General features: G+C 29.1%; 3 protein-coding genes across 13 annotated transcripts in view; 2 read left to right on the top strand and 1 right to left on the bottom strand.

Moving 5' to 3' along the window:
* LOC106788676 (calcium/calmodulin-dependent 3',5'-cyclic nucleotide phosphodiesterase 1A-like) overlaps window positions 1-16368 on the bottom strand; it is a 69822-nt gene that overhangs the window by 16385 nt on the left and 37069 nt on the right. The window lies entirely within an intron of this gene.
* Window positions 2937-7680, top strand: LOC106788677 (alpha-glucosidase-like). The gene is made up of 8 exons (XM_014752158.1): window positions 2937-3462; window positions 3898-4235; window positions 4340-4465; window positions 4962-5384; window positions 5823-6081; window positions 6264-6459; window positions 6610-6750; window positions 7013-7680. Exons 1-8 carry the CDS (start codon window positions 3309-3311, stop codon window positions 7083-7085), a joined length of 1710 nt encoding a protein of 569 aa, XP_014607644.1. The 5' UTR covers window positions 2937-3308; the 3' UTR covers window positions 7086-7680.
* Window positions 8447-11660, top strand: LOC106788678 (maltase 1-like). Its single transcript, XM_014752159.1, has 8 exons — window positions 8447-8886; window positions 9345-9532; window positions 9596-9856; window positions 9975-10220; window positions 10358-10543; window positions 10617-10872; window positions 10989-11340; window positions 11465-11660. Exons 1-8 carry the CDS (start codon window positions 8721-8723, stop codon window positions 11607-11609), a joined length of 1800 nt encoding a protein of 599 aa, XP_014607645.1. The 5' UTR covers window positions 8447-8720; the 3' UTR covers window positions 11610-11660.

Raw genomic sequence — 16368 nt, 5'->3', positions numbered from 1 at the left:
GACATTACCTCGTTTCAACGTTTTACGGATATAAATCACGGTGTCGCATGTAAAAGGAACAACAGTTAATCTTTGATATATAAAATAAAAAATAAAAAAAAGGGGAAGGACAATTGAACGCACTATGTCGATGAGAAAATTACTTACCTTATAGACTCCACCCCCACCCCCTCCCACCCTCATGTTAGTTTAAATCTCTATCGAAAGATTTCCATTATTTGGCAATTGCATCTTCAATCAACATTTATCAATGAGATTCGATTCTTGTTTGCAACGCGACGTTTATATATTTTTCGAATACAACGTAACGAAACTCTCTCTCTTTCTCTCTCTCTCTCTCTCGTGTGTGTGTAATTTAAATAAATAAATAAGAGTAATCGCAAAAGTTATGTTGAAATTTAAAAATGATGTTTCTTATAAACGAATAAACAAATTTATGTTTATTTTATTAAAATAACACATAAAACAAATTTTATAACGCATGTAATTGCATACAATGTTTCTTAAAAGAAAACAGAATAAATGCAATTTACAATAACAAAGCTTTATATTCTTTCTAATAACATTATCGACGATCTATCTATTGCAGGAAATCTCTTTAAATCGCAGACGATAGATATTCGAATAAAAAAAATGGAACATTTGGTGGTATAACTACGTGCAATAACTGATAGTGATCCGATCTTCGGTATTTCTCTCTCTCTCTCTCTCTCTCTCTCTCACTCACTTTTTCCATTCAATTTTAATCATAGAAAAGACAATTTCGACGTACGTAACTATCGAACAAAAGGTATCGATATTCTATCGATAAAAGAATCCAACGATTTAAAAATATTTGTTTGGTTTTTAGGATAGGAAAACTATATACAGGTATAACACAATACCTGTGAGGAAAGATCGATCGAGGATGTAATACGCGTTAGCTCACCTTAGTACTCATTTTATCTATGCACGCGATCGTACTTTATAGTAAAAAAAAAAAAAGAAAGGAAAATAAGAATCGCGTGCACCATATTTCCCTTTTGCATTCATAGGCCGACACCAAGAAGACGGTGTTAATTTTTCTAGTACCTAACAGCAATGTCTCTAATTAATTCACCGATAACACATGCAATAGCGTGTGTTCAAAATCTCCTGATTATTGCAACGTATCCTAGACACAACATTTTACGATATATATATATATATATTAATGTTTCTTTCTTGGTATCATCCTATGAAATTTTTCTATTAGAATTAATTTAATTGTATTAAGATGATTTATGTAAATACGAGAAACCATTGATATTGAGTTTTATGTTACCCGTTGACATATGATTAATAAAAGATTCTTTCATTTAGGTTTGAAATAGGAAAGATTTTCTTATGAATTATAATAATAATAATAATGGATTTATATATGAAACAACTCATGACGTTGTAGAATTGTTCTCAAAGAGAAAGACTAGTACCTACCATTCAAATCCTATTGATCGAATATTTCATTCCGTAGCTGTTACGATCGTATCATCCACGTGCTGCATGTACTAAGCGAGTTATATTGTGGGGGATCAATGCCATACATGCTGGTCAATAACGCCCATTGTGTTTACAACGTAACACTATTGAAATGCACACCGATCTAATTTATTTGAACGTTATGCTAAAATAGTATAGAAATTTCAACGTTCCTTGGAAATACAAAAACTGTTATCTGAATAATCGTTAACGAAAATAATAGTCAAATTAACGAAATAGACTTCGTACAATTTAAAATGATGATAGGTAAATTTGAATAATAATTTTGTTTAAAGTTCTATTACATTTAATTATACTGTATTTAAGTTATATTTTTTTTTTAACTTAGAACATTTTAAATTTAAACCATCAAAACATATTTTATAAATTGACCAAAATATTCTGAACAATCTATAGAATCCTCGTTATCTGGAATATTAATCTTAACATATATATATCTATAACTCGATTCTGTTAATTTTAATTAAGCTAGTTTCTATTACAAGCGAATAATTCAGGTAGCAAGTAAAAGGAGATTGGTAAGTTAACGAAATACAATCAAATTGTTTCCTTTATGAATGAAACTTTAATACAATCGCTATTTTACTCCATGCCGAATTGTCTATGATTATTATCGTATATAACATGACACAAAGACTACATTCTACGTGTGTCTTTTAGAGAATGAAGATTAATTTTAAACGCACAATTACCGAAAATACAATTTATTTCAATTAAAATAAAATATATATACGAAGGTTTCTGGAGATGACATTTAATTTGACCATACAATGCAAGAATATTTTAAATATAGATATTCATAGTACCATCGGCTAACTTTGTAAGCGTATATGGTCCTTTGAAAGGTAGCCATACTATAGAAGATTTTATACGTTCGCGTAGTACATAATACCATTAAACCGCACGATTAGATTTTAGTTCGAAGCTTTATACTTCGGAATAATGATATTTAAATATCAAAGATCTACTACGTCTTTGTATATTTAATTAAAATGAAAAAAAAAGGGACAAATTAATGCGACATATTTCTATAGATTTTAACGTTAGCACATCCGTGGATTATAAATGAACAAAATTCGAAGTTTTAAAGTATTAAATAAAAAGAAAATAAAAAGAAATTAAAAAATGTTGCAGCAGTTATATTTATTTATTTATATTCCCCTTTTGTTACCATCAAATGTTTCATATTTTTGTGTTAATAAATATATGTTAGAATAAATTCATCAAATTTATAATGTACACAAAGTTATAAGAGAAAAGAAATATTGATTTTAATTTGAATTATAATCGCTTAGCCAAACTCGCGCGCCCATTCATTCGTTCGTTCGTATAATCACTTTTTCCAGATCAATGATATCACACAGTTTGAAAATATTTTTTTATTATCATCAAAGATTAATAACACATGTTATTTTTCCTTTTTTTTTTTTCGAAAAATTACTCGTTCCTGCTATAAGACCATTTATAAACTTATCTGACATCTGTTATTCGGCCTTCCTATTTGACTTTTTGTATGACAGTTTCGTGACAGTATCAGTTGTTACATTTGAATATACATATACATACATACATAGATGCATACAATTTACGAAACTAATAAGGTTATTATGATTTACACTTTTCATAATATACCCGAATATGACTATATAAGGAACGCATCGTTTTATTTCTGCACAATAGATACATCGTGAGTGATACGAAACGTTGCGTTCAAATAAAACCAAATTCGCGAATAGAATAATATACAATATTGAATTTCTCTTGAATTGAATACAAATTTGACTAATACAATGAAGGGGTGGTTTATATTTGCCGCATTACTGGTCGTGGTAACCGGTAAAAACTTAAATTGCAATCCAACATCGTGGAAAAATTTATTGCTCTATCAAATTTATCCGAGAAGTTTTAAGGACAGCAACGGAGATGGTATAGGTGATATCCAAGGTAAATTGAACGATATATTTTTTTTTATTAAAATATGTTCGGTAAAAAAAAGAATTACAATATCATTACATTATCATTAGAGATTGTCAATAGATTAATATAAATAATTATATTGAATTTCATCCTATCGTTCTATACTTGATTATTTATTCGACAAATTTTCAACAGATATTTTATTTAATTCTTACAAAATATATATATATATATATATATATATATGTATATATTCATTATAATAAATGTCACCCTCGAGGATATTTTAATTTCCATCAAATATTTCTTGTATTGTCCATATATATTGTATTATCCTAGAATCCATGAAAATATATTTCAGTTAAACCGATAAAAATGTCGCGGTTTATTTTTCATCAAGCAAATTGAACGATCCATCGATTGACACTTACATTTTCATATAACATTTTTCTCTCCACGCAGGTATAATCAGTAAACTGGATCACTTTAAGGATTTAAAAGTCGATGCTATATGGTTATCTCCATTCTATACAAGTCCAATGCTCGATATGGGTTACGATATTAGTAATTTCACCGAAGTAGATCCAACCTTTGGTACGTTGAAAGATTTTCAAGAATTGGCTAAACTTACTCACGAGAAGGGTATGAAATTATTCGTGGATTTCGTTCCTAATCATACATCGGACAAACACAAATGGTTCGAATGGAGTATACAAAAAATCGATCCCTATACAAACTATTACGTTTGGAGAAAAGGACGAACTCTTCCTAACGGTACAATTACGTATCCGAATAACTGGGTAATTCAATAATGTTCAATTCCATGATTAATTCCTATAATCTGGAAATTTCTAATCACGAATGATTGACTACTAACAAATATATTTGTTGTCTACACTTACAGATGAGTATTTACGATAATCCAGGATGGATTTGGAATGAAGATAGACAGGAATATTATTATCATCAATTCTCGACATTCCAAGTTGAATTAAATTACAACAGCACAGAACTTAGAAAAGAGATGATGGTAATTTATCCAATTTTTCGAATATATATATATATATATATAATTATAAATCTTAAACAATATAAGATGAATTTATCTAATCACATAATCGCGCAATTTTATCATTTTTAATTCAACTAATAACTTTTATCATCGCGTTTTTTATTAATTCATGAAGACGAGGAAGATCAAATGCTTTTGTCCGTTTTAAAATTGAACGTTCGTTCACATCGATGCCCCGACGTTAATCTAATCAGTAATATGACGCAATATATCTAATCTGCATTTTTCAATTTCTCTTCTAACTTGGACAAAAAAAAAAGAAAAAAAAAAAGAAGCCTAACGAATTATTCTATACAATCGAAATTTGATTTAGTTCGTATTTGAATTGAACACTAACGATAATCCACACACCACACACGTGCAAAGTATTAAGATTATTAATATTATTATTATATCTCTAATATAGAATAATGTGTTAATTAAACATATTTTCAAACGAATGAATATTTTACAGAACGTAATGAAGTTTTGGTTAGATCTTGGCGTAGATGGATTTAGATTGGACGCTGCACCATATTATTACGAGAATCAACAATTTTTGGACGAACCATTGGTCGGTACTACTTATAATCCTAATGCATATAATTCAACGAAAAAAATTTACACGAGAGATCAACCGGAAAGCTACGAATTAATTCAAAGTTGGCGTGACTTTTTGGACGTATATTCCGCCAAAGTGAATTGTCCAAAGATTTTAATTGTCGAAGCATACGCCAGTTTGGATAATACTATGAAATATTACAAACACGGTGCTTTATTTCCTTTTAATTTTAATTTTATCGACAAATTAAATAAAGATTCAACTGCATCGGACGTTGCGAAATACGTGGAAGAATGGATATCGAGTATGCCAGATGGAAGCGTTGCCAATTGGGTGGTAAGTCACGCGTCAACAGATAAATCCCATTTCAAACTTTATTTGTGAACGATTTTTTTTATATATTTTTTTTTGTTTCTTCGTTTTGTTTTTTTTTTTATATGAACACGACCGACGACGAAGAATGCAATAATAATTATCACGACGACAAATAGAAAAATTCGCATTTTTATTCGAAATTCTCTAATAAACGCGTGCACGCGAATTCGTCGCATTTTTTTTTTTTCTTTTTTTTATTTTAATATTTTATTCTCGTTGCTTTTTATCGAAAACAAAACGAACGATGGTGTATCAGTTTTTAAGAAAAAAAAGAACAAAAAAAAACAAAATAAATTCATATGACATAACAATTCTATCGCATTCGTAAACATATAAGAATGAGATAATAAATTACAAATAAATAAAACGAATGTGTTGTAAATTGTATTTATCATTTAGAGCGGAAATCACGACAATCGTAGATTAGTGTCGCGTTTTGGAAACAATAAACGAGCACGCATAATCATGGCCATGATATTCTGTCTTCCTGGTGTTTCCGTGGTATACAATGGTGACGAAATTGGTATGGAAGATACCATACTTTCTTGGGAAGAAACAAAAGATAGCGAAGCCTGTAAGATTGGCAAAGATAATTACCTTTCCATAAGCCGAGATTATGGTAGGACACCATTCCAATGGGACAACAGTACTGCTGCTGGTACGTTTTCAATTAAATCATTTTTAAATAAAATTATTTTCTATATATATATATAGTTTCAATTAAATCATATCATAATTAATCATATATAGTGTTTAAATTAAAAATCATTTTTAAATAAAATTATTTTCTATATATATAAATATTTAATCATGTTATAATATTATTCTAACGTTACGTAGGATTTTCTACGAATTCCGACACTTGGTTACCCGTTAACAGTGATTACTTGACATTAAATTTGGCCAATGAAAAAGTATCGAAAAAGTCATTCTATACGATGGTAGTGACTCTTTCGAACTTCAAGAAAAATTTATCTACGGAAAAGGACGGATTTAATTTAAAAGTACCAAACAAAAATGTTTTAGCATTTACAAGGTAAAGTTTGAAGTAATTTATACGATTAATATTTCACGTCAACTACTTGCTGTTTTTTTCATTTACGTTACCTTCCAATTATTCTTTTTATAAATATCATGCATGTATAAATGATCATATATATGTCATTAATTATAATATTAATTACAGAAAAACGATAAATGACGAGTCTGTTTACGTGGTAGCAAATTTCGGAGATCAAGAGGAACAAGTTGATTTGAACATATTTGATAACGTGCCAAAGAAACTTAAACTTTATTACGCTACTGAAATTGACGGCGTACCTATTGGGTAAGTCGAATCGTATAAGTTGTGATATTAATTGAACGTAGTGATACTTTCGTATAAAGTTTATTATATTTTTTTTTTTTTTTTTAATCTCGTATTTTATCGTAAAGAAAATAATTCTTCGATATATCCCGAACTATGTTAACACATTTCCATCGATTTTTCAATAATCAAATTATATTAGATATCTATTTTTATATATATATATAATTTCTATAGGATACATGGATATTAGAATTTTGTAATTTTGTTATTCTGTTTACAGTACCACCGTTGAACAAAACGACAACCTAAAAGTTCCTTCACAAACGGCATTAATTCTTACCAGCGAATTTTAATTAAGATATTATTTACTGAATGAAATAATATTTTATAAAAGTAAGAATAATCTTAATTAGTAGAAAATTGTGACCATGATCAAACGATTGTTATTTCTGTAAACGAAGTGAAACGATGATTGATTTGATTAGTTAGACAAAAATAATTCGATTGAAATTTCTGAAAAGATTCTCTCATTCGAAATATAAATAATATTAATTTTAGGATAAATAAAATGATAAATACACTAAATATTTAAATCACGTAATAGATGGTTTTTTTTTGTTTTTTGAATCTCAAAGAAAACCTCATCCGTTTCTTTTGAATACTTCCTAAGTCAGTTTCATTAACCTTTAACTTTCATTCACAAATGTATAAACCTATCGTTAAATCGAGATTAATGATGAATCAAAGCATTTTGAATTAGCGAATCGATGAAACTACAAGCACGTCGATCTCGTTGCCAATTACAATTGGCTAGGAAATTCCAAAAGGGTTCTTCCATCGTGTCATGTCATTCTGACACCTAGACGGAAACATAATTATCCTTGTTCGTTCGTTTCAATTAAGCCTGACAACTTTCTACCTTTTATACACCTAAGTTTTAAATCCGATCGATAGAAATCGATCATTTATCTTTTCGTCAAATAATACATTTGTTATAGACAAAAAAAAAAAAGAAACAAATCTGTTCGATTTAACAAAATCAAATATAAATTTAAATAATATAATTAATCAAAAAAATTAAATATATTAATTTAGAAAAAAAAATTTTATTTAATTTTTTTTTAAATTAAATATATAATTATAAAATACAAAAAAAAATATAAACTTGTATCACATATTAATTAATGTATTATCTTTTTCTTTTAAATATATATATTTTCTTTTTAAATCCGATTTACTTAAATATAATACAAGAAGTATAAAATAAACAACAATTTGTATTCTTCTTCTTCTTGAACAGTTATTATCGATTGGAAGAGAACAAGACAAACTTTTTTTTCAATTATATTTAACTCTTTCAATTCGTTACCTAGAAATAAAGAAAAAAATTCTCGATGCATTTATCTCGCATTACGAGACGATATCGATATTTTTCTTCTTCTATCTTAAATTATTATCATCAACAAGTAACTCAAGTTGTTATCATCTCACGATACGAGAATACAGTAAGAATGTCAATTGGTAAATAAAATAATTCTTTCTAAGACAATATTTTTCAATTTTTGTTTCCCCGTTTTAATTTGACAAATAATCGAAAAATATTTTTCCTCGGTTTTAAAATGAAAAATTAGTATAGTAATTGCATTCGATGACGAATCGAATACGAATGCCAATGCAATGGCAACATCTTCTTCGGTAGTATATTTTAGATAAATATTAGATAAATAAATAATAGATGGATATATAAATGATAAAACGCGTATTAGAAACATGTTGCTACGGTATTTCAATGTAGAATTCGATCGTTATCAGTAGAATTCGCGATACCAAAAGATATATCTCATTTTTTTCTCGTCTATTTCCATGACATTACTGATAATCACAAAACTCGAACGATGTCTTTCTTCATTATGTCCAGTTCTTTTGCGTTGCAAGGTAATTTCCTTATATAGGAGTGGCAGTATTGTTGCAACCTTCTAATCGTCAAAATGATACATTCGCGTCAGTACGTATTCATTTTTCTGTGTTACTCATTTGCGTCATTAACAATCGCTGAAATTCGTAATAAAGGATGGTGGAAAAATGCTGTTTTTTATCAAATTTGCCCAAGAAGTTTCAAGGATAGCGACCTGGATGGCATCGGTGATCTCGTTGGTAAAGATTATTTAATTATAATCATTTCTAATCGATATAGAGACAAAACTTTCTGATATTTCCCGACAAAATTATTTATATATATTTTTCTATAGTTTTTTTTTTGTTGTTCTTTCATCTACCACCGTTCGAACGATGTTTACCAATTTCGAGATACGAATCGGTTAAAAAAAACAACGCACACTCACTGGCTGACATAGCAATAATTACACGCTCGTATGATTGCGATCTTGGTAATAATAACGTCGCGACTGTAATAATTATAATAATAATAATAATAGTAGTTACGTACGGGACTTTTTTTTTTTTTTTTTCTTTGCCACCGTTTTTTATGCTTACGTATACTTTGCACGAAATACTTATATACGAAATATAAAATTAAATTAAACGAAAATTGAGAGTGAGAGAGAGAGAGAGCGAGAGAGAGAGAGATGGAAGTATTTTCATTTATGATACAGGAATAACAAATAAACTTCAATACTTCGTTGAGTCTGGAGTTACGGGAATCTGGTTATCATCGATCAACAAAAGTCCCATGAAAGATTTCGGATACGATATTTCTGACTTTCGCGATATCCATCCCGATTATGGCACGATGGAAGATTTTAACGAGTTTATCAAAAGAGCCAAACATCTCGGATTAAAGGTATTCAATATCCTATTTTATCTATTTCAAAATGATAATAATATTATTAAACAATATTAACAGGTTATTCTCGATCTCGTACCGAATCATACTTCGGATCAACACGAGTGGTTTATCAATAGTGTCAAAGGTGATGGAAAATATGCTGATTATTATATATGGGTAAACAAAAATAAAGAAAATCCACCAAATAATTGGCTGAGCGTGTTTGGAAATTCATCGTGGACTTATAATGAACAACGAAAGGCCTGGTATTATCATCAATTTCTTTCACAACAGCCAGATTTGAATTACAGAAATCCAGAAGTCGTATTTGAAATGCAGGCAAGTGGAATACAGGTGTAATGTAATTATCGATAAATGATAATCGTAAAATAAGTAAAACCTAAATCGTTCTATCTCATTAACGATTCAATTAAATATCGATTATAATAATTTATAGCAAATAATAGAATATTGGCTGAATAAGGGTGTTGATGGATTTTATATCGATGCGGTACCTCATCTTTTTGAAGTAAGCAATATTGAATTGAACGAACCAATAAACAATGCGACTAAAGCATCCAAAAATGAATATGATTATTTAAAACACATTTATACCAAAGATCAAGAAGAAACTTATACTTTAATACACAATTGGAGAAACATTGTCAACTCTTATACGAATATACATAACGAAGAAGAAAAGGTATATTTCGTATTAATATAATAATATTGTTTAAAATATTGATTTTAATATAAATTTCAATTAAATTCACACACACATATATATATATATAATTAAAAAATTAAAAATTATTATTATTTGATTTTATTTTTTGACAGGTAATAATGACGGAAGCATACACGTCCTTAGAAAATACTATTAAATTTTACAAATACGGTTCGGACGTACCTTTTAATTTTAAATTCATTACCGATGTTAATAATAAATCGAGTGCAACCGATTTCAAAAAGACAATAGACTCCTGGTTCAAGGCTATGCCAAATGGAAGTGTAGCAAATTGGGTGGTAAGTTAAAATCTTTATTTTTTTGTCTCAAACTATTATTATTTAAATGATAAATTTGAATAATTAATCATAGATGGGTAATCACGATCGTAGTCGTATGGCCAGTCGTTATCCAGGTAGAGCTGATCAAATGACCATGTTAGCAATGGTTTTACCTGGTGTAGCGATAACTTATTATGGGGAAGAAATTGGTATGACTAATAACGAAGCTATAACGTTTAAAGAGACGCAAGATACACAAGCTTGTGCTGCTGGGGAAGAAGGTTTTCAAAAAAAATCTCGTGATCCGTATAGAACCCCATTTCAATGGGATAAAACAACTTTTGCCGGTAATAAAAACGATCCATTGTATTTTATACAATTTGTCTGATCAAACAAAAAGAAAACGAACGAATTATTATTGTAAGAATCATTTGAAGAGTAATTTAATTTTAATTATTATCAGGATTCACAAAGGGAAAGAAATCTTGGTTACCGATTAATCACGATTACACAAATTTGAATTTAAAAGATCAACAAGAAAACAAAAACAACGAGTCGCATTACAAAATTTACACCGCATTAATGGATTTACGTAATACAATGAGCGTAATGAAAAACGGATCGTATCAAAGTATGGTCATTGATAAAAATATTTTAGTAATTTCACGATTCAACGAGCATCAATTGGTGACACTTGTTATCAATTTTTTGGACGATAAACCACAAATAGTCGATTTGAAAGTCATCGCGGGAAAAAAATCTTTAAACTCGACGATAGTAAAAGTAGCAAGCGTCAATTCAAAAGTACCAATCAAGTAAGTCATATTTATTCAATTCTAGATAATATTACGTATGATAAATAAATCATTTAGTTTTTCATTTATTTTATTTAATATTTCGACAATATTACAAGGCTTTATTTATTTATTTATTTTTCAGTAAAGCAATGGTTGATCATTCTGTGAATGTTCCAGCAAAAGCTTCGATAGTTCTTTATTCGACATATTCCAATGCATCTATAAATTATAATAACTATCTATTAACAATTCTACTTTTAGTATCAACTATAGTATTTAAATTATAAAGAAAAAATAAGTATATTATTCGCGTTCGCGCCCGTTTCATCATATATTTCATTTTTACCACATCAAATTTATATTAAATCATAAAATAGGAAAATAAAATAATCAATTTTTCTAACAATGACTATCCCCGGAAAAATATGCATTACTATTAATAATAGTTCGATAGGTTGGATTATTCTGTTGGGTATTATTATTATTATTATCTCTACACTTTACTAAATCATGTTTTTTCTTTTTCTTCTTTTCATAATGAACGCTTACTTTATTGATCTTATTTACACGATTAAAAAAAGAAAGTCATGTTATAATGATTGACTTACTTTTATATTGTGAAGTCTATTTTTAAAACTCGTTTCAGTTTATACGGTGAAAGTTTAGGGGGAGTGCTACGCTAAAAATTAGTTTCGATTTCGAGACTTTTGCGTTATTTACAACAACAACTAAACAAAGTAAAATTAATATTGCATTTTCACGATAATATTTTCGAATAAAGAAATAGACCACGGTTCATCAATTATCGTTCAGTAATTTTGTTAGATTTGTAAAAAAAAAAAGAAGAATACAAAGAACGTAACGTCGAAAGGATGGGGGAGGGTGGGAAGAAGAAAAAAAAAATCAATAAAAACCATTTATTTCTTTCCTTTCCCCATTGGTCGAAATCCTTGTTGTTTTTTTTTTCTAATCGCAACGTAGAAATATGCGAAATCATTGGAATCGAAAAAAGAGAGAGTAGACTTTTGGAATACTTCAAAAAAAAAAAAGAAAAAAGAAGATTAAGATAATGTCAAAGGGAGATTTGAGGCTTTGAAAATCATGATACTGAATTCTTTCGGCAGCATTAACGAATCGGTTGGGACAGTGAAGGTAGAGAGAGAGAGATCAAAATGAGAAACTAGGTCGAAACCGTTACCGGCACCTACTTTTTCTCGAAACAGCAGCAGCAGCAGCAGCAGACCCCTCAGGGTATACTGATCGTTTGCCGAAAAATGTAAATCCAATTTTCCTTCCCAATTTACCCTGACATTCGGTACGTTGGATACAATCCTGGTATTCGCAAACCCGAATCAAGGTACGCACGTTCCCGATTCCATTGGAAGAACGGTAATTTCCTTTCTCCAATAGCCGCAAGAACATTTTCGAATAAACTTACGTTATTCGCTACTTTATTAATCTTTCATTTATTTTTTTATCTTTTTTTTTTTTATCCTCCTTCTTTCTCCCTCCCCTTAACTCATTCCAATCATTCCTTTTCCATAGAATTATTTCGATAAAATGTTTTTAACATATATAATGATTCATTTCATTTTAGATATAATATTCTCATAATAAATCCTTCAAACAGTAGCAAGACCAAAAAATTGTCATTTGTTAATAAACGTTGTTGATAACTTTGCTTAGTTTACGATCGAAAAGTGGGTTATTTGATAGATATGGAAAAGACATGATTATTGACTACAACACATAACTTATATGTTTTATGTGTACATAAGTCGTAATAGCAACCAACGCATGAAGTTGCCCCCATCAAATTGTACTATATCGTATTATATTTTTTATTATTTCCATTATTATTTCGCAAAGTAATTCGCAAGCTTTTTCTCATAGATGCTTTTACGTTTATCCTGTATTATAATATATATGAAAGAGCATAGATTTTCTCTTGTTTTTCTTTTTTAATATAAATTTATGACCAATAACTACTTTATTAATAAAAAAAAAAAAAGAAAGAAAAATTGAAGCAAGTTAAAAACCTAATTGCAATCGTAATACAAGTTTGCACTCTTAGAACAGTTTGATTCGATTTACTTGCATCAAAATTGTATGAATCTTTCGATGAATAATACTCGAGATTTTCTCGTAGTTCGTAACGAAGCTTTGCATTTCTCGATGAAGGATAGGCAGGGTTCAAGTACCGGTTCTAATGAAAACCCCACGTTATCGTCATCTTAATTAATATTCGATCGAACTTTGAATTAATATGAAATTTAAAGCGGCAACTTTGAAACACGTGTTACACTTCATCGGTCTGCATTAATTCTAATTAGTACGTTGACCAAATCGAAAGAACAAAACAAATCAATTTTTTGCTTTCACGCCAAATGTATATACATATATATATTATATTTAACAATATATTCGTCAAATAATATTCTACGTTGATTAAATAAAATTCTATTATTTACACGCGCGTATTTTCAATATAATATTATAACTTTAGCGTTATAAAAAAAAAAAAAAAATATAATTTTCAAATGAATTGTGAATATATTAAAAAAAATTAGACATTAAGAAATGCATAATAATTAATAAATGTTTCACCATTTCTATATTCGTAATAATCGTTTAACGTTGAGAAAAGGTAAGCCATGTGGTTACTGGTATTAGTCTCAAATGAATTCTATGAATCATCAGTATAACCGGTCCACCTTCGGATTAGATGATACGGAAGTAGGCCAATCAGATGAAATGTTCCGTCGAATATAAAAAAAAAGAAAAAAAAAAGAACTCAGTTATAACTCGGCGTTAACTACTCGTATATGTGAATACGTGTATACGTGTTGTGGATATTCGTTTCGTTCACAAACAGGTACGATATCAGAGAAACTTTCCAAATGTCGTTTTACGTATTTCGATTCAACATCGAAAGTATTGTACATGGAAATATGTATATAGATCAATTTCAATCGATGTTTTTGTATGTGTATATTATGTGTACTTGATATCGATTGTTCTATTGTTTTCATTAAATACAACTCGAACGTATTAATTAAATGATTCTTTTGTCAATTATATTATTTTAACGCTAGATTGCCGGATGTGTTTTAATACGTACCTGTATTTTGCCTGAATTTTAACGAAAACTTTAATCTAAATAATTTGTACGTATATACGTGTATTTTGTTTTAAAAATACATTTCTCGTTGATTTATTAAACATTCCTCTCCATGATACTTGAACTTAATAATTCAACCATTTTTTCAATATTTTATATATTAGATAGTGACGTCAAAGTATTTCTATGCACAAGAAATAGATTAAGTTTGTGTAAAACAACCAGCTTTAAAAATGTGTTAATTTGACTCACAATTATCTAATATTCATTAAAATACATTTTTCATACTTTTAAACAATCGAAAGCAATTATAATAATTGGTGATAATAATTTATCGATAAAAAGGTATAGTATTCAAAAATATTCAAGGTAAAAAATTAATTCGAAAAAATATGATTTTCACGATGGCAGCCAGGATTAAACCGCGTATCCTGGAAAGAAGATAAAGTTGAAAGGTCATGAGCAATCTCAAGGAAAAGGATAACGCTTAAACGACCCATCGTTAAAATATCACCCAAAGGGAATTATTCGAGTATATAAAAAGATAAATATATACATACATAATGGGATTCGTATGGAAATAAAATCCCAAGAACATTATGAAAACATAATACGAAGACAATACAACCCTTACAAGCTTTTACTTCACTTTACTTTAATTTCTCGAGTTTGGTTGGACATTAGCGAATCATTTGCTAGTTTTGCATCTACAACCAATGGGAATTGGAACCTTGGTAAAACGTCAAACTATCTAACAAACTTACTTTCGCAATATATATATATATATATTCTCTTTCTACTAGAAAACGTATGAACGATATTCTCACGTAATCGTCTTGGGACAAGTAACGAACGATCGATTAAATAATAATACAATTTCTTAAACATAAATAATTATCTCTGTTTTTTTTTTTTTTATTTTTTTATTGTACTTCTTTTTTTTGCGTTCCTCTTGTTAAAAAACTTTTAAATAGAAACGACCAACCAGTTTGCCGTAATAGTGACGACAGTTTTAATAAACACGCTAACTTCAAAGGCTCGTTCTATCTAAACATTGACTTGCTAGGTAAAACTATCCTTTCGTTATCCCTTCAAAAGCCACATTCTTTAGCTTTGTTAAACACCAAAGCTACATTTTCTTTCATACAGTTTAAACGTTAATAACATCGAAAATGGAAATCACACCACTCCTTTGCCTCCCCCCACCCCCACGTTCCCCCTTAAAAATAGTTAAAACAAAATACAAGAAAGAAACAAACAAAAATCTACAAGCATGGTTAAACCGTTGTAAAGAGAAGAATACAACATGGCAGATATTTTGGACAAGAAACGTTGATCAAACAAATTCTGTGTATCAACACACCGACGAATTCCCCTTTGATATTTCATTTTCTTTTCTAACATGCGAGTTTTGTTATAAACGAAAGATTTATCCCGAATTTCCGACAGATTTGAAAACAAAAAAGCATTGGGGATGGGGGGGGGAAGGGAACGGGTGAAGGGGGGAGTGAAAAATGTTGAAACAAATGTGTTCAAAAACCTTTCGATTCAATTTCATCCGGAAAGAAATATGCATAGAGAGAAAAAAAAAATCTATTACGTAAGTTCTTTGTGATCAGGTACGAGAATAAAGAAAGAAAAATCTCAAAACTATTTCGTTTTTCTTTAAAGCAATTCCACGAAAGTTCCTTCCTATATATACCCATCTTTTTTCCTAGCCGTTCAACAAAGTTCACATTTTTTTGTTTACCGTTCGATCGAGTTTCAGAAAGGATAGTGGGTCTACAAGATATTCGTAAGATGCTTTTTTTTTTCTCTTTCTTCTCCCTTATCATCTTATTTTCTATATATACTTTTAAGATAAGATGATCGATAAATTGTTAACACGTCAACGCCATAATAATATATTACTTTTTTTTTTTTTT

This window comes from Polistes canadensis, unplaced genomic scaffold (genome assembly GCF_001313835.1).
Source record: "Polistes canadensis isolate GaletaPanama2010 unplaced genomic scaffold, ASM131383v1 scaffold_148, whole genome shotgun sequence".
Taxonomy (NCBI): domain Eukaryota; kingdom Metazoa; phylum Arthropoda; class Insecta; order Hymenoptera; family Vespidae; genus Polistes; species Polistes canadensis.
This window is presented reverse-complemented; position numbering and strand designations above follow the sequence as displayed.